The 22,577-nt window shown below is 45.1% G+C and overlaps 2 protein-coding genes across 2 annotated transcripts in view; both read right to left on the reverse strand.

The window, feature by feature from the left end:
* Nucleotides 1-283: 283 nt before the first annotated feature.
* Nucleotides 284-14,353, reverse strand: PPEF2 (protein phosphatase, EF-hand calcium binding domain 2). Its single transcript, XM_010186232.1, has 16 exons — nt 14,293-14,353; nt 10,299-10,426; nt 9,987-10,044; nt 9,187-9,362; nt 8,069-8,183; nt 7,578-7,624; nt 6,980-7,146; nt 6,845-6,881; nt 6,604-6,753; nt 5,512-5,847; nt 4,225-4,410; nt 3,380-3,522; nt 2,754-2,860; nt 1,757-1,920; nt 1,226-1,313; nt 284-615 (listed from the first exon to the last, which is right to left on the reverse strand). Exons 1-16 carry the CDS (start codon nt 14,351-14,353, stop codon nt 437-439), a joined length of 2,142 nt encoding a protein of 713 aa, XP_010184534.1. The 3' UTR covers nt 284-436.
* An 8,136-nt stretch (nt 14,354-22,489) lies between these two features.
* The window catches only part of NAAA (N-acylethanolamine acid amidase), a 9,032-nt gene continuing 8,944 nt past the window's right edge, over nt 22,490-22,577 (reverse strand). The window contains exon 9 of the mRNA XM_010186228.1: nt 22,490-22,565. Within this exon, the coding sequence (XP_010184530.1) occupies nt 22,490-22,565 (76 nt within the window). The remainder of the gene's footprint in view (nt 22,566-22,577) is intronic.

Below are 22,577 nucleotides of genomic sequence, written 5' to 3' on the forward strand. Positions count from 1 at the left end.
CACAGACAGCAATCTAGAAAAAAACTTTATTAGAAGGAGAGCTGGGCTCCAGCAGTTGCTAGCTGGCTAAAACACTACCTAAAGAGATACCTTTACTTCCATTTTACTACACTTGAATAGACCCGAAACATTTCATCACATCTGTTGACAAGAGAAATTAAGTTCCATCTTCCCTTTGAGCAGGAATTTCTACTTAAAATGCAGCTCCTTTTTATAAATGGTCACATTTGAAGTGCAGCTTGTCTATTTTGCCTTCCCAGAATGGAAGCCAGTAGCCAGCTGCTGGCTACTGTTTTAACCAAGAAGTGCTACAGGTACCTGCCCTCCCTTTCCCTGCTTGGCATCTACAGGCACGCTCTGCAGTTAGGTAGGAAGCGGTCCTCCTGGCTTCACTGGCAGTCAAGGCATTGGATGTGGCAACTCCCCCAGGTTCTCGCTACTGTGACTGTTTGACAAGGCGGAAGGCTTCTAGGAACTCGTTGAAGTCGATGTTTCCATCTTTATTGAAATCAATGCTGCGAACCAAGTCGTTGATGCCGTCCTCCGTGAGTTCAATGTTCATGTGGGAGCTGAACAGCTTCCAGGTTTGGTGGAATTCCTCAAATGAGATGAGACCTGTGGAGAAGGAAGGCACAAACCACCTCAGCGCAAAGTCACTGCAGCCACTGCTTCCACTCAGCATGCAAGGAAGGATCCCTGCTCAGCTTCGACCTCTCATCCCACCCCTGCTGCCTGCATCCTCTGAAGGAAGGAAAGAAATTACTCATAATCTACATTTCGCTTGCTGCAACTAGATGTCCTAGTATGGAGAACAGTGGCTAAAATACAACTTGAAGCAGTAAAGACACATAATACAATTTGGAAGAATAAATGAAGGCAAAGACTGTTGTATTTTCTCTTTCCCAAAGTAACTCGGTGGAGATGACTGCTTGAAAGCAGTAACGCTCAAGATCCCAAGTACGCTGCATTAATGCTGTTGCTTTCATCACAAGTTTTGTTCTGCTAAACAAATAATTATTGATCCTGTACCAGAACTGCACAGTTTCCTTCGAAATGCCTCATGTTTGTGGAAACAGGCAAGGACATTTTTCAGAAGCTCCTGAGGCAGTAACCTTGACTGAGGACCCGAACCATGATATCAAAATGCCAATGTACATGCTAAAGGGAGCCCAAAAGCAGAATGGAATATAACACAGTGAACAACAGCCCCTGCACCTCTGCTTACCTGAGTGATCTGTGTCTATGATCCTGAATATGGTCTCCAAGTTGGATCTGTTTCGATAAATGACTTCCAGCAAGCTCGACTGGATGTGCTGAAAGACAACATGGTCACCCTCCTTCTACCCTTTCCACCAGCTTTCTGTTTTCTCTGAGCAGTTACTGCAGACCTTCCCATACGTAAAAAATGTTTACTTCTCTGAAGAATTTGCCAGCAATGCACATTTCATTGTGTCGACCATAGAGGTTTGTGGTGACTGGACCGTCTGTGCAACTATGCCTTACAGCACAATAGCAAACTGTCACTTCCTAACAGAGAAGACAGTAATTCAGGCTACGTTTTTTAACCATGGCAGAGTTGTTTGTGCTTCTACAATTGACTGAACATCTCTGGACTGCTCCAACTCATGCAAGCATTTCCATCAACTTTCAGTATGATTTTGGATTATACAGGGACCATCCACTCACCTACCATATTTGGTCCCATGTGCTGAGGACTTTGTGAGCTGCTTTGCCGGAAAGGGGGGAGAGTTCTTACCTCTTGGCTCCGCTGCTCCATGGCCAGGTCGTTGAGCCAGGACTTGTACTCCAGCATGCCATCCGCCGTGCTGCGCACCAGCTGCGGCCTCAGCATTCGCCAGGGCAGTCCCAGGTGCAAGACTGACTCCACTGCCGTCGCCCAGTTGCTGAGCGGGATCCTTCCTGCAAGGAAAAGGAAGAGCCATGGAGACCTGAGAGATGGGCAGTTGAAAGCACATGAAGACAACTGGCGTGTGTTTGTTTCAGTCCCACCATCTGACATACTATATATTTGTGGCATACAACCAGAGTCACCCTGCAGATCGTGGCCTGCACAATGGCACTAGTACTTCCTCTGACCCAGGAACATGGAAAAGCTCCTAGTTTAGCAGCTGCTGTAACAGCTAAACCAGACTTTTGTGAACAGTTTTGGAAGAGATACCCACAAGAAAGCAGTTCTGCTGACAACTGTGTTCCCCACCTTAAATGAACTGATCTCAGCAACACATCTCAGTTGCTACACCAGCAGAGCACTCCCAGCAGCCAGAGTTGTGAACTCGCAGCTCCCTCCTTAATGCAGATGCCACAGAGGACATCCTTCACTTCTCTCTTCCCCATGATTTAGACTTGAGACTGAAAGGGCTCTAGAAACCACCCATCCTTTCCCAAGTGACAGACATGTTCCAGGTCATCATCTTTTCCAGTGCTTCATCGCTGTTCCAAAGGGTTCTCCTACTGCCAAGTCTAAATTGCTACACATTAGGCTAATCACCTCTTGCTTCTCCTCTGACACCCTGTTATCATAACACAACTCTGAGGCAGTGACACGCTCCCAGCAGAGACACTGAACAGCAGCAAATGTGACCAGTGCTGGGGCAAGGTCTGACACAGCCTCCTCCTGTGACAGTTGCTGACATCTATCAGTGAGGAGTGTTCCAACCAGCCACGCACCCAACTTGTCCACTTCAACCCTGCACCACTGCAGAATTAACCTGAGCCGCTTGGCTCAGATTTACCTGTGTTGTCCTTATCGTAGGCCTTGAACGCGTTGATGAGGGCTGAGGTGTGAGCAAAGAGCTGTTCCCGTAAAGCTCGAAAGGCTGACTCTTCTACTCTGCTGATCCTGGATGATGCAGAAAAGAGAGAAGCACATTAAAGACTTGCCACAATATGCAAGAGAAGCTGCACCTTCCCAGTCCCTTGGCCTGGCCATGGATTGCCTGGACCCTTGCACAACTGCTGTGCACAGCTACAGCTGCATCGCAGTGCTCATGATAAGGTGCTGTGTGCCTGGAGCACAGTTCCTCGCAGCTAATGCAGTGAATCCCTGCATCAGTTTGTGAAGAAACAAAGCAGAAGGGAACCTCAGCAAGGGTCAAAAGTCTAAACTTGACAGTGAAAAGAGAAGCTGGAAAATCAGCAGTCTGTAAAACCAAGTCCCCTTCTGCTCGTGGAATGCTCCCTCCTCAATGCTTGAGCCTCTCAGTAATTGCTGCACAAAGCTTGAATCCTTCTCTAGCACTATTATTTAGTAAATCAAGCTCTGAAAGTTCAGCTCCAGAGTCAAACTTTCTCAAAGCTCCCACAGTTCTCCCTTGCAGAATTTTGACTTGGTGGCTACAGAGCAACTGGAAAGCCTTGCCTTTGGGTCATAGTGAGAGTATGGGCTGTCTTGTTCGCTTGGTACTGCACAAAATGGGGGACGAGGTCCGGTCCCAGTTTCACATAGGCTCCCCTGTTGCTGCCGATTTCATAGTAGTTTGAGGCTGAAAATATGGTCAGCACCTAACACCCAAAAAAGAGAGACATTTACAGTCAGTGTGTACAGTCTTTATTATGTATACGTGTAGCAGTGAAAACAACACAGCCAATCCCATCTGGAGTCAAGAGACTGTGAAACAGCAAGTTTTAATGTGGAAAAGGAAGAGCGAGGTGGTGAGTGGCCTGGAAGCCTTATGGGTGTGAGTTCCTTGAGGACAACACTGGTCTCAAGTGGATCTGGCCACACACTGGCTGCCTGCGATTTCACTGTATTCTTCTGACAAGCTTCCATGCTCACTGCAGTGAACAGAGTCAAAAGTGCCCCTGCTGAAATCACTGAAGTGATCCTGAACCTTCTGGGAGCCAAGCTTTGCTGCAGCAGCTCAGCAACACCCTTTTGTAGGTCATCTTCAGAAACAGCTGCTTAAAGTGAGGGCAATGGCACAAATTCAGACGTTTTCTCAGTCACCACACGCAGGGATGAGCTTTGCCTGCACAACAGATGCCCCCAACAGAGCAGGTAGCTCCAGACTGCCCTGACCTAAGACCTGTGAAACCTCAGCTAGGAACACGCTTCAGTAACTCCCAATAAGGCTGTTGAGGGATTTTTTATGTACTTAACAAAGCCCTGTTGGAAGAAATACAGAGCTGAGAAAAGCCACCACAGAAACCTCACCCTAGCAGGATGGAAACCCAAGTATCCTTCATGCTGTCCCCATCACCAACCTTCCGGTTGTGGCAGAACTCGTAGCCCTCTTGCTTGCACTCGTGGGAGCGGATGAGGAACTGCAAGTTGTACTTCTCAAGGATCTTCCCTGTCACATCAGGCCCAAAATAGCAGCCACCACCTCGCACCGTATTTACTTTGCAGCCTTCCTGAGGCATGGGGTCACTCCAGAGAATGTCTAAAATCTGAAAGGATTGGAAAAGTTCACTGAGGAAAGTGTACCCAGCAGGTACCACCCTTTGAAGCTTAATAAGCAAATACAGCTCTATCTCTGAATCCCTCCCTGGACTGTTGCTATTACCATAGTGCAGGGAAACAGAGATGTTTCTGGCATCCCAGCTGAATGACTGCACTGCTCCACAGGACTGTCACTGACCTGATCCACCACAGAGGTGACAATATTGTCAGCATGGAGCTACAGGCACACACGAAGTGCCTGGGGGACAAGGGGTGTCTGTAAATCAGGCCAGATACAATCTTTCCCTTTGCTGCCTCTGTGATTTCGAAGAGCCTTGCCTGTCCTCTGCCATCCCAGAACACAGGTTGCAGGGCACGAACAGCCAGCAGATCCTGAGGCCATGAGCAGGCTTAGTATTAAACTCCTTTGCTCTCTAGCCAGGACGTTCCACAGCCTCCAGTAATGTAAGTAAGTGCTGACTCGGTAACCACTATTCGGATTAAAGTTTAATCTCTTTAACCCTGACCTCAATATATAGCCTTATACCGATAAGGTGTGCAATGCCAGGATGTCATATGTAATGTGGAGTAAGTAACGAAGGTTTCAGAGCGCACAGAAGTAGCTTACAGATTGGTCTAGCACAAACAGAAAACTTAGTTCCCAGGCTCAGACCTGCCTAGAAACCTAACTGCAGTACAGCCCAGCTAAAACCACAAATTCAGCAAACTAGGTGCTCATTCGTTACCTACTTTGAGCTGACGTCAGGTACCCCATGTACACAGCGAGCGCTATAACCACTGGGCTCCACAGTCTTGTCAGCAGAGATCTCACACTCACAGGACAGCCCTTCATGGCCACTTACACTGAATGATCAATGCCAGGCTGTCCTGGGGAGCAGAGCAGTAGGGACAAAGTAGCACAAACCCCACTAGCCTGCCTGCTGGCACTTCAACACTGAGTTGCTCCTGAACTCCACTATACAAAAATCTCTCTGCAGAGAGGTCTGTTCACTGACCCACATATTTTGTACTGAGATTCCTCATAACAGAACAAACCCGCAGAAGGCAGCCACAGCCACCGGGCTCAGGGCCCTGCTTACACAACTCACCTGCTTCCACTCCTCCTGGCGAGTCCAGCACGGCTCATCCACATCCTTCAAGGACACCATGCTGGAGTAGGTGAGCTCTTCCTCCTCCGACTCACTGATGTCCACCATCCGGCGGCACCGCTCGATTTGCTCCTGCACCGTCTGCCGGACCCACCTGGAGAACTCCAGCCTGTTGGCCATGCTGGGAGCCTGGGCTGACTGGGGCTGCAGAGATAAACTGGGGGCTGCCTCGTCACGTGCTGGGCCAGCCTCTACTGTGCTCTCCCCGTTTATTTCCTGTATTTCCACATTTCTATTCGACTCCTTTCTTTTCTTCCCTCTTAATACAGAAATAAACTGAAAAAGGTAAGAGAGAAAAAAGAGCTGGACACACCACTGGGACACACATCTCCAGCTCTAACATCTTCCATCAGCAGACTGTTAAGTGAATCAAGCCTGAAGGCCTGAATTCCCTTTACTGCCATCAAAAACTGATAAATTTTGGGAGATGACTAGTGCCATCCTCTCAGATGTGCCACTCCTGGCTTACAGCTGGGGCCCCACATCCATTCTGACTACAGAACCGTCTCTTCTTCACTGACTCTATGCTGCTCAGACATTTCACAAAAGGTAGAGTATGTGGATTTAATCTGCAATGGGAATGAGGGAAGTACTCATGGCTAATGCAACCTCAATTGGACAGGGGAAGTAGACTTTCTGAACTAGAAAGTGAGGCAGAGACGAGTTAAACTATTTATCAAAATAATTCTGGAAATGTAGGGGGAAAAACAGACCAAGGAACGGTGAGACAAAGTCTCATCACTGTGTTTTTACAGTCAGCATCAGCGTATCTGTTTACCCATGCCATTACCCACCCCTTCCTTGGCTACGATCCTCACACCTTCCAGAAGCCAAGAATGCTGCTTCCCTTCACACCTCCTGCACACACACGATGGAAGCAAAGCAATTCACTCTAAGCCTGCACCTAAATACAGTTTGTTTAGGAAGACCACCCTTAAGATTTGTCTCATCAACAGCCAAGCTGACATGTAGAAATACGCTCTCCACCACAAAGCAGCGACACTCTTGGAATAGCTGAGAAATAAAACCTACTTTGTGCCTTTGTATTTTCTCAAGCATGTCCAGGTCAGTGGTGTCAGAGATGCCTCCGTGTATAACAAGGACTTTCTGATCAATCAAGGTGGCCAGGGGCAGCCAGCAGAAGACGTTCTGAACCATCTTCAAGATTTTCTTCCCATGCACCTAGGAGGACAGGTCAGAAAGGGAAAGATGAAGCATCAAGCCTTGAAAGTGCATATCTCACGTGGTAAAGGAGACACAAACATATGCCTACCTTGTATTTCTGCATTACTTCCTTGGCAAAACCGTAGCTAAAGAACAGGAGTAAGGAAGTAAGAAGTAAGGAAGTTCAGTGAGATTTCGCAGCGACACACTTGACACTGTGATCAGTCCCCCACAGAACCCGTACCGTAAGTTGACCATGTGGTCCTCGTGGTTCCCACGGTTGAGATGAACCTCCTTTGGGTAGATCAAGAGGAAGGTAAAGAGGACGATGAGGATCTCGAGGGACTGTTTGCCTCTGTCTACAAAGTCCCCGTTGAACACATAGGACTTGGAAGGGGAAGGAAGGCCATTCTGTAAAAGGAAGAGGCAGATGTTCCAAGAGAGGCCTCCCCGTGATCCCCAAATACCTCCCCCCCCACCCCAGCTGCACATTCACTCCTGCCCCAGGGTACCTTACTGACTCGTATTTTTATCCTGTAGGCTCCCAGCAGCAAATTCAGTGAAAATTGAAAGCTGGTAGTCAGGAGGGGATGCCACTGGTATCAGCACTTACAAAAACATCCACTGGCACTTCCCAAATGCACATGTATATCACAACACTTCTCCAGATTTCTAAGTCAGCAAGGCAATAAGCTGCTGCTTTGAGAAGCCATTTAAAACCAATCAAATTGTCCTGGAGAACCGCACATAAAGGGCCCAGTTTTGCAAACACTTTGCAGCATGACCCGTATGATACCTCTCACAATGCCTGGCCAGCCTCCCTCTCCAAATACAATGCCTACCTTATAAAATATGAGGAACAAGTCATCCAGCTGGCCGTGCAGGTCTCCTAACAGGCACAGAAAGAGAAGTCACAGTGTGTTTGACTTAAAAAGACACCAATAAATAACTTCCTATGAAGTACCTCCTCTATAAATTAATGGCCACTGAAATATTTTGGGAAGTTCAAGGTACAGGTTTCCTTACACTGAGGCAATGTGCCCGAAGGAAAAGGACATGATGAAGCCTGAAGAGGCACGGCAACAAAATACAGAATAGGACAGAAAATGACTGAGTTTTGAGGCCAGTGCTCAAAGACAAATTTGAATCCAATTGAAAAATTCTTTAAATCTTTGCTGTAATGTATAACAATTTTGAGAGCCACAGGCTCACCCTTCTTCCCTTAGCTGAATGGATATCCTTATATTCTCAGTTCATATCTGCTTGCATTTTGTGTCTTTCCCACCCCTTCCACATGAGCCTTCTGCCCCAGTGCCCTCCCACCCAGGCGTACCGCACACGGTGACCTCCTCGCTATAGCAGGTGGAGACGTGAGTGATGTTTGGCAACTGCTTGAGGTGCTTCCTGGTCTCATGCAGAAGGTTTAAGACATAGCGAGCGTGGAGCTTCTACTAGGAGAAAGAGAAGGGATTAAAGCAGGAAATCAGTGACCTCTGAGCAGCAACGCAGCTCTGACTGCAAAGGCCCCCAGGACGCACTGCAATAGCCTGGATGGCAGAAACTCGCACACAACTCACTGGGACAACAGTCAGCGCTTACAAGAAAGATGAGGTAAATACTGGGCAACAGCAGGACAAGGGGAGCAGGCAAAAGCACTGGCAAGAGAACCCAAAGCCCTCACACCCTGTGATCAAGGCTGCATCCGCTAGGCAACACCACCTCCTAGAGCTGCAGAAATCCCAGCCCAGGATCACAGGTAAGGAGCTGCTTCTCTACCTCTTTCTTAGCCTCTGTCACATTAAAGCCAGGCCCTCAGCTGCCATGTGTCCTGCAGGAATACGTTTGCTCAAAGCCAGGATGCGGGCATCAGTCAGGACCCTAGAGACCTTTGTTTTAAGGTCGTTTTGTTGGGAGATTTTTGACTTATTTTGCAGTTCAGCACCTTGACTGAGGGGTGGCAGCAGAACACTACAATTGTACGAGGACTTGTTAGTGCTGCTGAGTTGGTACTGGACTTATTTAGAAACCCCCCCACACACACATTTTACATTTTAAATGTGAGTCAACGTTGCATGGCATAAAACATCATTTTAATCAGCTGTTTCCATCTAGGCCATCCCATACCTTTTTACAAACTGAACTGCAACAAAAAATGACAGCCTGGACTCCTGTGGGTTGGTTTTTTTTTTCCCTTTTAAGATTAAATTCAGGTTAATATTGGCTCATACCTATGAGGAGTGTGCAATTTCATTAGAATTACGTTTTCAGGAAGGAAGTTCTTATGGCAGGGGGAAATCTCTACCAGATCATTTCCAACTCCCCTTTGCCTAACAGCTTGCAAGCTCGTTATACTCCAAGCGGCTTAGTTTGTTAGGAAGTCTAAACCCAAATTATCTATCCTACACCCCTGCACAGAGAAGGGGAAAGCGTGGTTCCCTTTGGGATCCTTACTTGTTTCTGTTTGAAAGCTTCCAGCAAGGCAGTGGCATGGTCAGGAAGGAGCGGGAAAGAGAGACGGGGTCCAGTGTAGGAGTCTGGCACCTCCATGGATTCAAAGTCACAGTATTTTTCCAGCTCTGCCTCTTTGAAGCTTTCCCCACTTATAAACATGCGACTGAGAAAATCCCCTGGATGACAGATTGGTTGGTTTGATTATTTGGGTTTTTTAAGGAGAAAGAGACAAGAAAAAAGGTGGCTTAATACACCATTCTAGTAATTTGCTGAAGAAAAGCTGTTTGCTTAGGCTTTCTCTTCCTCAACAGAGCTTTGCTATAAAATGCGTGGGGCGGTGGGGTGACAGCTTGCAAGGAAGGAGTGAGCACTTCAACAGGTTATGGTCAGCAAAGTAAAAGTAAAAGTTCCCAGCTCTAAGAAATAACATAATGCTCTCCGCAGACGCAGAAAGATACTGTATTGGTTCTCACAGCACTTCTTTCACCCCACATTTACAAGAGAGAGACTAAATATATATGAAGTAGGTGATAACCTGGAGCAGAGCTGTGCTTACCAAGGATCACTGAAAAAAAGGCAGATTTCTAATGCTGCTCTTTGAAAACATACTGAACTTTTGCTCTCCCTTCCAGCTCCTAAGGAGTTGGAGTTGTCCCGCATCCCTTGCACAGCTCTGACAGTCTCCAGACAATTCATTCCTTATCCAAATTCCTGACACCATCGCTCTTTGGACTCTCTTGGCCCCCTTTGCCATCCAGAAGGGCCAGCATCAGACTACAAATCGATACAGAGATGCTTACTCTCTTTGCTGCTGCTCGGTGTGCAGTGGTCCATGAGGTAACTGAAGAAGTTGTGAAGCTGCAAGGAGAGAGCCCATCATCATTCACCCTGGAGTGAAATTCTGTTGAGTGACAACACGAACAACTAGGCTTGCCTTTTGTGTTCAGGCTGGGGAAAAGGTTTAGGATGTTCAACAGCCCTTATAGCTCTCTTTCAAGATCATTATTTAGAGTTTCATCACACACAAGCAGGCAGAAAATCGATAGGCAAAAAAGGGGACAGGGAATTGCAGAGGCAGGGTGTATTTTCCCACACACTCCTTTACACCTTACCTTGATCTGATCCTGCTCGCAAGCGTACTCGATGGATTGAAAGATTCTCCAGGTGCAACGTCGGCGCATTTCCAGCCGAGCAACGTAGCGCCGATACCACTGCTGGATCAAAACAGCCGCCTTGAAAGCTAGGGGACAAAAGCAGAACCAACCTGCTGAGCTGCAGCGGCTGCAACTGAGGTACCCCACTACTGCTCCTGTCCTACCCTGAAAATTAAGAGGGACCTTTCTCTTTCAGGAGCAAGGTTTCAGGAAGGGTGTTCTGATGCCTGAATGTTAAAGATAACAGAGCACCCGCTTATTTCTTTTCACCGTATTGCAAGAGGTTGATCTGACCCTGCATGACCAGAGACCTCTGAAGCACATCTAACCGTCGCTGCTGGCTCCTCAGCACCAGCATTAACAGCAACTTCTTAGGGCCTAGAGGTCCAAACATGTTAGTCAGTGTTAATAGACAACTTCTTCCCTTTCTATATACCTTCATCATTTTCATGTCTGTCTTACAATCTAGGTATTGGGGCTTCAGGAAGCCAGAGATTTGACTGAGGCCACATGAGGAGTTGGGGGAAACAAGACACTTAATCTCCTTCCAGAGCCTTAAAAATACAGAGTTTGTCTACCTTCCTTTAAGCCAAATAAATACCTCAGCTCTTGCAGTCCTTGACAAACTTCAGAAAGGGTCTATTCTAGCTTAAATGTTAACATACCATTATCTTGGAATAAGGTAAAGGTAACATTAGCACACACAGTGAAAAGGGAGAGACAGATCTTTGGCCACTTAATCACACAGAAGGAAGGAAATGCCAGGAATTTCCAAAACACCGTTTGCACTGGTGTTTAAAACATAGCCATTCCTCTGCATTTCCCCAGTTCCAATGTTTTCCATTAAAGGACTATTTCAGGTGGGCTGTGAGCATATTTAAATAAAGTACTTTGGTGCAGTTTCCCATTTTCTTTTTCAGGTTCTGCCACAGAGCTTAAAGTACCTGTAGAAACTCTTCCATCCTCCTCAGCTGGTCTCGACCCCATTTGGACCGCCTGTTACTTTACAGCACCTTCCCAACCATCTCTGCTACTTGGCATCTTTCTCATAATTGTGCCTGGTGTCCCTTCCTGTTCAATTCTGGAGCCTTGGCCTAGGGCCCTACATTGAAAACATTTTCTAACAGTGCTTCTCTGTGTCAGCTTTAGCTGAAGGAGTGAGGGATGGGGATGGCTGCTCTACCTACAACCTGACCCCAAAATCAGAGACTACAGAGTTACAGAGTTTGTCCTGCTGCAGAAGCTCGCATTTGCTTGGCAAGTGGTTTGTGAGAGAACAGTGCTGTGTTCACCAAAGCACAGAGAGCAAGGGGGAGAGTGAGGTGGAAAAGTTTTATTAATAAGAAGGAGATCTCCCACCCCTACACCCCTACCGCAAAGGCTGCTAAGTGCTGGCAAGAGACAAAGAGGTGACATTAATTCAATTAGCATGTATTAATTATATAACATACACCAGCCTCCATCTACTTCTGCAGGAAACATTGACCTTTACTTAAAGAAGATACCCTGATGGCTTACGTATCGAAAACAATAATCCTTCTGAATTGTGTTTCTGTTCTAGGAGCTGCAGCGCATGAAAAGGGAAGAGCTGTTGCCATTGTGCCGTTGGGGAACTGAGCCATGGGCAAGTCATGGGCAAGAAGGTAAGACTTGGCTAGTCTTAATTCAAGAATAATGTATATATTCTTTGCCTGGGCCTTATATCTTGCTGAGAAAGTGCTTACTGATCTGCTGGACCTTGGAAAAATAAAAAAGCTGATTTTTTCCCTGCAGTTTGGTGCTCTTGGTGCTACCTCTTCAAGCCTCCTGTATAACAGACCCAACACTAGCTGCCTTACAGTCACAGTCACTCTCTAAAACAACTTCCAAATGCGTTGCATCCTCCTGACAGTGGATAAATGTCCAATTACTGCAGTAGGAGTCAGAGGTACTTCAATTGAGCAGAAATTCATAGTTATGACTCCACATACACAAATGAAATCTAGATCCTTTGAAACATTAAAATAAAATCTATGAAAGACTCATTATCAGATGCACAGTGTGCATATACACCACCATCCACAGCATTTTAAGCTCCAGATGGGCAAAGCATTGGGGTTTTGTGCTGCTTTTTACAGAGACTGGCTCTGCAACTGAAAAAGCCAGGTATTGTAATTTACCAGCTTACCTGAGTGAGATTCATCTGGCAGTGTTTGTACTAGTTTAGAAAAAAATAATAAAAAAGGAAGAGAAAGAGATTTATCCACATTTTATGGGGATCCAAGCAGTAAACTGAATCATACATCATCACATAAGCTATTGAAAGCGTGCCAAAGTGGCAGCACTCAAACTACAACATGGCTGCTCATGCTAGCAGTGTAATTCACACAGCAGCAGCAAATAAATATTGTCTTCCTTCTCTGAAACCATTTATAACCAAACCAGTTGCCTCAGAGTGGGGATCCCACAGTTACCCTTTCAGGTCTCTGGTGGTGACAGTGCCAGCAGAGTTCGATTCCCACTGCAGAAATACCAGCAGATAGCTAGAGGCTGATTTTAACAACAGCTAAAGCAAGGAAAGCCTATGCTAAGAAACAGGCTATTCTAATAAGTTATTTTCTAACTAAATTTTAAGTTTTAATTAGTGCTAGGGAGCATTCTTTGGTAAACTTTAACCTGGCAAATACGCAGCCCAAGTTCTTCTCAACATTTGGATTTATTTAAGTTGCACGTTTATGCAGGCAAATGGCAACATTTACACTATGCATACGTTCCACCATCCATGTCCCACAGCCTTTACAAGAGAGCCAGAGGCCCCAGAGCAGGCAGAGGCAGCTGATGCCTTGTCAGTGCAGCCCTGTGACCCAGATCTGAAGGATTTTGAAAACCAGATGCTAGAAATTCAGAGATACTTTACTGCCATGGGAAATTGTAGGTGAGGTGTCAGATCTAACGCAGGGTTTCAAATCAGTAACTAGTTTTATGTTACAGTTTGTTTGTTATAGACAAGGCGCTATCATAAAATAGTCCTGAACTTGCTGGGAAAGTCCATGGTTCTCTGGTGCTATAGGCAATAGACGACTCTAAAGTACATAAAGAAAAGGTGGAGCCTTTCAACAAGAAAAATGACAGACAAAAAAGGCTGAATGTCAACAGTATCCCCACTCTCTTAATTTCTAAGTGCAATTCTGCTTCAAAACACTTTGCAAACAGTTTGCACCATGCTGCTGTTCTGCCAGTGCTGAGGACTGAACTAAACAACAAAGCAGTCTGTTTATTTTTGTGCACTTCCCTACGTGTAAAGTCTGGCTGGTAAACTCCCTTTGTTCCATCGCGCACCTGAGCACACACCCAGAAAAACTGATACTATCATACAAAGGTTTCATAAAAATAACTCATTGCACAGCTTCGAGAGCCATCAACAGCTCTAGATCATTAGCAGAGATTAGGAGCATTGCACTGACATGGGAAAAAAGCACACTTTTTGCTTTACAGCTTTTCTTAGCCACACCATCTTACCTTCTTTAGAACCAGATATATTTTGGCTTTACTAATGCTTCTGCGTTATCAGTCCTGCGCCACTAACACAGTCTTTAAAAAGGGAGTCCACTGGAAGCAGCAAGGTGGTACCACCTCTCTCACTGTCAGCACATGACAACATGTGCATTAGCCAGCAGTTGATTAATCCATCGGATGCTGGTTCTGAAACAGAGTTGCTTTTTGGTGCTTCATTTCTGGTCAGTTTTGATCGATTTTAATCTAAGCATGGTCTAGATAGCTGTGGTTTTCTCTAGCATATTGGTCTTCTGCCTGAAAGCTGAGACTCCTCATCACAGGGTACTGAAAGACTTAACCTTGCCTCAGTACCATCAAGAAAACCAAGTAACTCAGAAAAAAACCACATCCACCGAAACCTCCCAACTGCACAGACTGGAGCAGACAGGAAAGGATTGCTTTTCAAAGGATCACTCACCATTTTCAGACTTCTGCAGGGAGTACTTGTAGTTGGCATTTACAGAACTACCAGATCCCATGTTCTCCAACCAGTACTCTTAGAACGTTGCTGATTGGCCCAGTGTCACCAAAACCACGAAAGAGATGCAGGAAAGACCATTCGGTCAGAATCAGAACAGCTGCAACATGTCCCACAGTGCCGAAAATCTGTAATTAAATATATTAACACTTACTAAGATCAACAAGCAGATGCCTTGACTTGTGTCCAACTACCTCTTCTACTACTACCAGATTTTTCCAACTACTTCGTGGTCTTCTAGACAATCTGAGATGAGGATTTCTGTCTTACTGTTTCAAATGTCAGGTCAGCTATAGGAATAATTTCAGCACCTTCCTAATTGTGTAAAAATAGCAAAGATTGCTTATCTAGGTACTGAAATTGTACAGTAGATGTATAAATCAGGCATTCATGTACTCTCACAGTGCTTCACATGCCTAATTTTAGGCTCCTAAACTCTTAGCGATGTGGCAGTCTTTGTCCTGAACCTTCATTTCAGGTGCTACAATAAAATAATCTTGATTGACCTCTGAGAGCTGAGTACAGCTCCGAATCCTCACGTTACCTCCGCCCTTCCCCGCACACAGCTGAACCACCTGGATGGAGATACTAAAATACCACACATGACTGCGTGTGGGAGGCATTCGTACACTGTACGGAAAACAACTGCCAGGTTTTCAATACCGATCTGGAAGCATAAATGCTATTAGGTTGATTCATTAACAATCAGTACATGCAGACAAATATTCATACACATAGCCATCTGTGAAGGGTAACTCCTATTATGGGGGATGAACACACAGATGGTATTTAAATCTATTTGCAGTACCACAGCTAGAGGGGAGATAAGTCTGAAATAACAATTAGCTATCATAAGAAAATAATCAGCTTTGTTAAACGCTGCTTTTCTTCACCTCGTGGATCTGCTTGGGTGCGGGGACAAATTGTACCACAGTAGGTACAATAATAGGTCCAAAAGGACAGGACAGCCAGACTTCTGTAATTTTACTGCTGCGGAAAGCTCTGCTCAGAGGAAATGGATCCTATTTCAAGATTAGGTCAAAGTCTGAAATCTCTACCTTTGAGGACAACCAGAATGTCATTCACAGTCAGACACCTTTCCTCTGGGAAGAACAAACCAACCAACCAACCAACCACTATTACATCGGGAAAACAAAACTCCGTGTACTACTGCCGAAGCAGTCCCAGGCTGTATCACATCAGGATTATACGGATTTTTATTCTGACCCAGAACTAGGGGAGGAGAAATCTGAGAAAGGGAGGGGAAGAAAAAAGCACCTGTAAAAACGTTAAGCCCAAAGGATTTTGAAGGGTCAGGGCGGCGTGACTGCGCAGGTACTTCTTAGCAGAGGGAAAAGTCACCTCTCACTTCCTGCAACCCTTTTGCCTCCTTCAATCTCTTTCCACCTAACCCACATCTTTCCTCTCAGAATAGCTACAGCTCTGCACGAATGCTAATTGAAGGAGCACGTCCGGTGTTGTGTAAGGTGCACGTGCGCAGCGTTTGCTCAGGAATATTGAGCCGTGCTAAGCAACATTTCAGCGTGGGAAGTTTCCGAGGCACATGAGATGCTGCAACACTCAGAATGCCAAATTGCACCATGGCATCTTCGCAAGAACTGGCTGGTTCAACAGGAGGATACGTAGCAATGCTCTCAACAAAATACCAGGCATTCTAGTTTTATTCTAACAACATTATTTCATATCAGTGCCGAAAATGGCCTGTAATCACAGCTGAAGTATGCCCAGTTACAGCTGGTGCTTTATGGTCTTTGTGCTCCACAAGGCAGGTACTCTGACAACTTTTCAAATCATTAACTCCTCAAATGGACAATTGCACACAAAATTCAGAATCCATCTAAGGCTTTTATTTGTAACCCGCTGTACGAGGCAGCAAAAAACACATTTTCAAGCTCAGAATTTCTGCATGTAGACTTAAAACTCCCATCTGGCTATCCAAACAAAAATGTCTTTTCAAAGACACAGATCTGAAGACTTCAGCAAGTGTTAGCTATCCAGAGAAGCGATGATACAAATTATTTGTTCTGTGTCAGGAGCCTGCTGTACAAACAAACATCCCGAAGCACCTCCACTGACTGCATTCTGGTATAGCTGGCAGGGCAGTCTGAAACAGCGTGACGCAAGTTCACACCTGATGAAATGCCACCAGAAGACACACTGCTGTTCTAACGGGAGTTCAGGCCACAGGACCAGATTCAAGCCAGTTCCACCAAAAAAAACCCTGAAATGTGGTTAGAGTAGACAACTGTGATGTATCTCCTGTGCTGCTTGGGAACCTGACAGTACCAGCTTCAAAGGAAGATGGATGCTTCAGCTTTTATAGGTGAGTGACTTTTAAGATGCCTTTAAAAACTCAAACATGAGGAAAAAGGATCCTTTTTCAGGAACTAGGACACTTCCAGGTCACTTTTTTAAAATGGAGAACAAATCTGAATCAAGTGCTCAGGTACCAAGTTAGGTAATTTGCTTGCCAAGGATGCGTTCAGGGGTACTGCCCATCTGTTTTGATAAAGTTTGACCTTGGATTTGAGATCACCCTTGGAGACACAGAATAAAACTTGTTCTCATTTCCCTCCTTCCCTGCAAAACAGCCAAGTGTTTGTTATTTGGACAGCCCTACTTTAAACACAAATGTTGGCCATCCATACCGAGGGATTGTCTAGTACTAGTGTGCCCTAGGAGCACCTGCCCATTTCCTCTGTCCCGAGTGGTCTACCAACACTTCTGTCCCAAGCAATTCCTGGAGCTGTGAACTTTTTCACTTCCTTACCCTTAGATTTTTCCAAAGGCCACAACCTGAGCAAAGGAGCACACAGTTATAAACCAGGGAATCCGATGGAATGAAACCTCTTTCAAAGGTGGGAGAAGCAAGGAAGAAATAGAGCCAGGTCAACTGCTCAGCACCTCGGGATCCTTCCTCATCCACCCAGCAGTGACATGCACACCTCCCCTGCCTGAAATCCTGTACCCAAGCAAAAGAAGAGGAACAGGGGCCCATCAAGACCCAGCCTGGAAGACGTGATGAACAGTGGCATCACCTCAAATACAGGATATATTAAAACAACCAGGTGAGGCCAAATGACGCGTCTAGAAAACAGCTGGCTACCAACTGCTTTATCACCTTTCTCATCTTGCTCTGTGCCAACATTCCCCTCCTGCAGAGATGTTTACATTTCTCTGGTGCAGTCACAAGCCTCTGGAACAGGCTTTCCCCACGCCTTCTGAGAAGCTGCAATATGTTAACCTGAGGCCCTCCCCTGGAATGTGCTGCTGCATAAAGCATCTGCTAGCAAACAGGTATGCTGGGTAAAGCAAGGTGATAAACCCTGCTGTTTGTACTTAGACCAGGGCAAAACTAAACCATCAACCAAATAAGCATGGGACTCAAGAGCCACACACGGACACAGACAACTAACACAGCAACAACGCTGAGTGCCTCAGTGGAGGATCACAGACACATGGAAAAGATGCACAGCCCCAGTTCACCAGAGTCAGTGTGAGCCAGGAGAAACATGTAACAGCCACACTCCACGTACACCTCCCAAGGCAGTGGTTAATATACTCATTTTTGAACCTTTTAAAACACAAGCGGCTGTATTTGTTTAATAATACCCTACAATAGCACATAAAACTCATCAAAGGAAAACTCGCACAAATCTGTTTGTGTGAACCACCCTAAAACAACAACAACAACAGAGACCAAGGTAAATTTCCTGGCTTACCACAAATATTATTCTAACTCCTTCCAAACCAAAGCAAGTGACAGTGTTTTGAGTCAAATCCTACATGCTCTGTCACATCACTCCAAAACAACAGGGCTTCTAGGAAAGATAACTCACTTCACCACTGAATCCCCACTAATTTGACAATTTTACAGACATTTGGACAGCTGAGGGAAGAGATGAGCAGATCTGGAAGGCAATGACAGGATACAACAAACTTACTGAAAGTTTACTAGGAAAAATAATGAAAAAGAAAGGGAAAGAGAAATTTGAAGTTCTGCTAAAACAGCAACAGTTTGATTAAGATCTACAGATTAATCAAAATGAAAATCAAATACTTCTCCCAAGAATCAAAATGCTAGGTGGTACTGGGGAAAGTGATGATCCTGCCTTGCCCTCCTAGAGTAAATACCGATGTCCCACGTGTACACCAGACTCAGCACACCTCACAGCTGCGAATTAGAAGGTGAAGCTTGCTTTGTTTCACACCTGCACTGACCTCTGCACCTGCACAGTTACTGCAGTGCTGAAAAGCAGAATTTCAGACAGAAAACTCCCAACCACAGTTTTACACAGCTAAACATATAAAAGGATATCTCGCCTCCCACTAGGGGTGCTGAGTAACTACTGCTGACCACAAAACATGGTTACAGAGAAAAGAAAATGCAACTTACCTTGCCACCAATTCCTAACTTAAGGATTTATTAAGATAAACATAATTGAGGCTCTCCACTTTTTAAATTTTTGTTTGTATTCAGTACCCAAAGTGCTCAATAATCTCTGAAGTGATTGGCTCGATTACAGATTCAGAAACTCCTCCTGCTCCCTCGGGCACCAGCAGAAACTGCCATGTCTTTCAGCACCTGCACTACAAAACCAATGTGCTGTCCTGCCACGAGCGCAGAGCTTTCGGTTTATTTGCTGCCCAGTTGTCTTGAGCAGCCTTAAGAATCCTCTCCCATGTGATGCTTAAGAAAGGCTCCAGATCTGAAGTGGATTAGGATTACTGAAGGGATTATGAATGAGAAATGCAGTGTGTTGGCCTCTCATCTGAAGAGTCAGCTCTTACACGCTTTCAAGTTGCCTTTTGTTAAATGCAGACTTCTGGAGGCAAAAGAATTAAAGGTTTCATCCATTCCCTACGCTGGGCTGAAAAATCTTTTGGGCTTTCCTGCAGAAACAAAAGGGTGGAAGAAGCAAGGATAACGTATTTCACTTAGTTCTGTTTCATTACTTAATCCTAAAACTCATGAATCTGACTGGGCTTGAGAAAGCAGAAAAGCTCTTTTATTTCTCAGTCTCTAAAACATGGGCACACAAAGCAGATGAAATCTCAACCAGAAGGACGATCAGCAAGCGATTAAAATAACTGCATTTTAATGTCTCCAGCATTCTTAAGATGCTTTAATTTAAAGCATCATCAATCCTTTATCTCTGCATTTTTATCAAGTTTCAATTCTTGGGCAAAACCACCTTAACACGTTTCACAGGTTAAATCATCTTGTTTGTAAGACACATCATTCACCAGTTTCTTGGTGTTTATATTTTTAGCATTTCGTTAAACTCAGACCAGAAAGTTATGTATCCTTCTGGATAGCAACAAAAAAAGGATTCAGGTTAGCATAAAGGTTTTATTTAGTTGGCAGTCGGGATGTCTGAGTGCTTATAAACAGATGTAATGCAAGGCTTTCTTTAAAAACATAATTTAAAAGAACAAATGCAAAATAAAATAAAATCAAACTTCTTCAAATCTTGTTTCCTTCCTTGTTTCAAGCCCCACATTTCAATAATCTGCTCTGTGGCTGGGCCTGAGCAAGTTCTGAAGTGCTGGTGAGACAAGAACAGGACAGGACCAGATGACTGTTCCTTAAATATTCATGGATACCAAATATTTACACACCCCCAGCTCTGTTTGTACACAGTGAAACAAACACATTTGATTAAACCTATATACCACTGAGAATCTGGGCACGCCACTGCCAGAAGATAATCAGCCTAACGCCCCTGAGGTCAAGAAGACGAGGCAACCTTAACACCTGTACGGATCCTTTTGTCTTTACTTGTGGGTGGCTGTTACATAAAGAAAACCCGCTGGCATCCGGGGTCAGTGCCTGCTCTGTGAATTAAAGCAACATCATCCTGGTAGCCAAGAGATTTCGTGACCCTCAGCATTTACATCTTGCTCCAGGAGCTCTCTATTTTTCATCTTTACCAGTTCTGGCGTACGCCTGGTAACATCGTTGTACAAACTGGGTCAAGGCAAAGCTTGCAGCGCGTTTATCCAGGCAGGAGTAGGGGATGCAGGTAAGTAGGTTATGACACTGAGCCAGACTCAGCGCAAGGAGATAAAGAGCCCACAGCTCCAGAAAGCTCAGGAACAGTTTGCATAACCTGTACACAAATACCGCAGGTGACATTGCGTGTGTCTGGAAATGCTGCTCTGACCACATCGCCTCCCAGGTGCAATTCTCACTGGCACTAGCGGGAATTTTGTCCAGTGAAGAATGGGACACGTAAGCTTTATGGGAAGGTCTTGACTTCTTAAATCCTTCTGTATTTCTAGGGTGCCCCCAAGAAGTCCCTGAATCCAGTATGCAGTCACAGCACAACTCGACAAACATAAAACCCCCCTCTGCACTAAAGAAATTAATTATAAACTTGTTATTGAAGGCAACTTTCAAACATAAAAAAGGAAAACCATCCCTTTTGTATTCTCATTGCTATCCCTTCACAGGCTTCACTCATGCATTAGGGGCAAGAAGTCAGTACTATCACGTATCCTGATTTGTGATTAATAAAATCACCAGAGACTACAGCTCTGTGTGCAGCGACTCCTCAAGCTCCATCTCCTTACCTTACACTAATAACCACTCCACTGAAAATCTCCAACTGTGGACACTGAAATTGTAAGGGACCAGCTGTGTCAGCTGAATGTTCCCAAGTCCCTGGGTCCTGGTGGGATTCAGCCCAGAGTACTGAAGCAGGGAGCAAGGTGTTAAGGTATTCAGTGTGTCCAGAGCAGGGGAAAAAAGCTGGTGAAGGGCTGAAAGGCGTGTGCTGCGAGGAACAGCTGGGGACGCTGGCTTTGTCTGGTTTAGAGAAAAGGAAGCTGAGGGGCAACCTCATGGCTTCCTGAGGAGTGCAAGGGGAGAGGTGCTGAGCTCTTCTTCCTGGGATCCATGGACAGGGCACATGGGAACGGCTCAAAGCTGCACCAGGGGAGGTTCAGACTGGACCTTAGAAGACACAACTACAGGCCACACAAAATAGATTTAGTTGTAATCATGAATTTATAATAACATTTTTATTTCTTAGTCAGCACATAAGTACATTCAAGTTGCACAACTCCTCCCAAAAACAGTAATTTTTATCCATCAGTATCTGCTAGAACATGAATGTAATTACAGTAAAATCGACCTAATTTCTGTTACAGTTCATTAACAGCATCGTCTGCAATACTTGAAAGAACTAACTGTCATCATTTCTTGAAGAGGTTTGCATAACTAATAAGCCAAAACAATTCACTGCTTGAGAGAGCGATTTTAAAAGCATATGCTGGTCTTGCAAAGCTTCAGCTTTTCACCCATTTTGTCTGTTGAAATAAGCAGATAAATAAGAGAGCGCAGGTTTATATGGAGTTAAGAACAAAACAAACTTTAGGATCTCTAAAAGGAAGGAATTGCTCTGGCTAAAATCAAATGTCCAGTATAATTGCACAAATATGAGAGTTTAAAAAGCTTTTCTAACTGGAATGCAGGTTTGTGTGCTCCTGCCAAGCCCACACAACCAGAGTTGCTGGGAATAGAAATAAATGTAACTTAATATCTTCCTCTGAACATATTAAAGCTACCGTGTGAGGCACCTTGGGTGTTCAAACACTTAAGACTTTTTCTGGAAGTGAGGGACAAAACCCTCAAAGGATAACATTCTGTTGCCTGTAAGGGGCTGTCACAAATTAAGCTTCATCTTTCTTGGTGTCAAGTGCACCAACCCTTCCTGCTGGGATTCAGTTCACTCTGGCAGGGCCTCCTGTTACAGTCAACCACCCGGAGACACAGGAAATACATCATGATATTAGGACTGGTAAAATTAACAGCTAAAACGTTCATGCAGGGAACCTCTATCTTCAGGTCACGACAACACCCACCCCCTTCCACTGTCATAAAACACTTTTCCTAAGATAATCTCCAAGGGTTCTGCAAAGAAAGTCAATACTTTATAACAATAAGGGAAGGTATTTACCCAAGGTCGATAAGCAAACCAAGGGGAGAATCAGGAATTCAGACAAGGTCACTTGAGTGCCACTGCAGTGCTTTGTCCCTCAATGACTCTTCAGCTGAAATTCTTATTTGAGTACAAGTAGCTGGGAGTACCTGCACGCTACTTACACCTCTTCACTTCACGGGTCTGATCCATGTCTGGTACTTCTCGGGATGCGCAGCGCTCATGACTGTGGTATACACTGTGTTACTGGTAGGGAAA

The sequence above is a fragment of the Mesitornis unicolor genome, unplaced genomic scaffold, assembly GCF_000695765.1.
Source record: "Mesitornis unicolor isolate BGI_N332 unplaced genomic scaffold, ASM69576v1 scaffold1316, whole genome shotgun sequence".
Lineage (NCBI taxonomy): Eukaryota > Metazoa > Chordata > Aves > Mesitornithiformes > Mesitornithidae > Mesitornis > Mesitornis unicolor.

What these genes read in the sequence shown, in the direction of transcription:
- PPEF2 (XM_010186232.1), bottom strand. Translation starts at nt 14,353, where the DNA reads ATGGGATCTGGTAGTTCTGTAAATGCCAACTACAAGTACTCCCTGCAG. An exon ending in CGAGGAGGTCACCGTGTGCG is followed by an intron (nt 7,625 to 8,068) that starts GTACGCCTGGGT and finishes TGTGCCTGTTAG; the next exon opens with GAGACCTGCACGGCCAGCTG. An exon ending in GACCACATGGTCAACTTACG is followed by an intron (nt 6,882 to 6,979) that starts GTACGGGTTCTG and finishes CCTGTTCTTTAG; the next exon opens with CTACGGTTTTGCCAAGGAAG.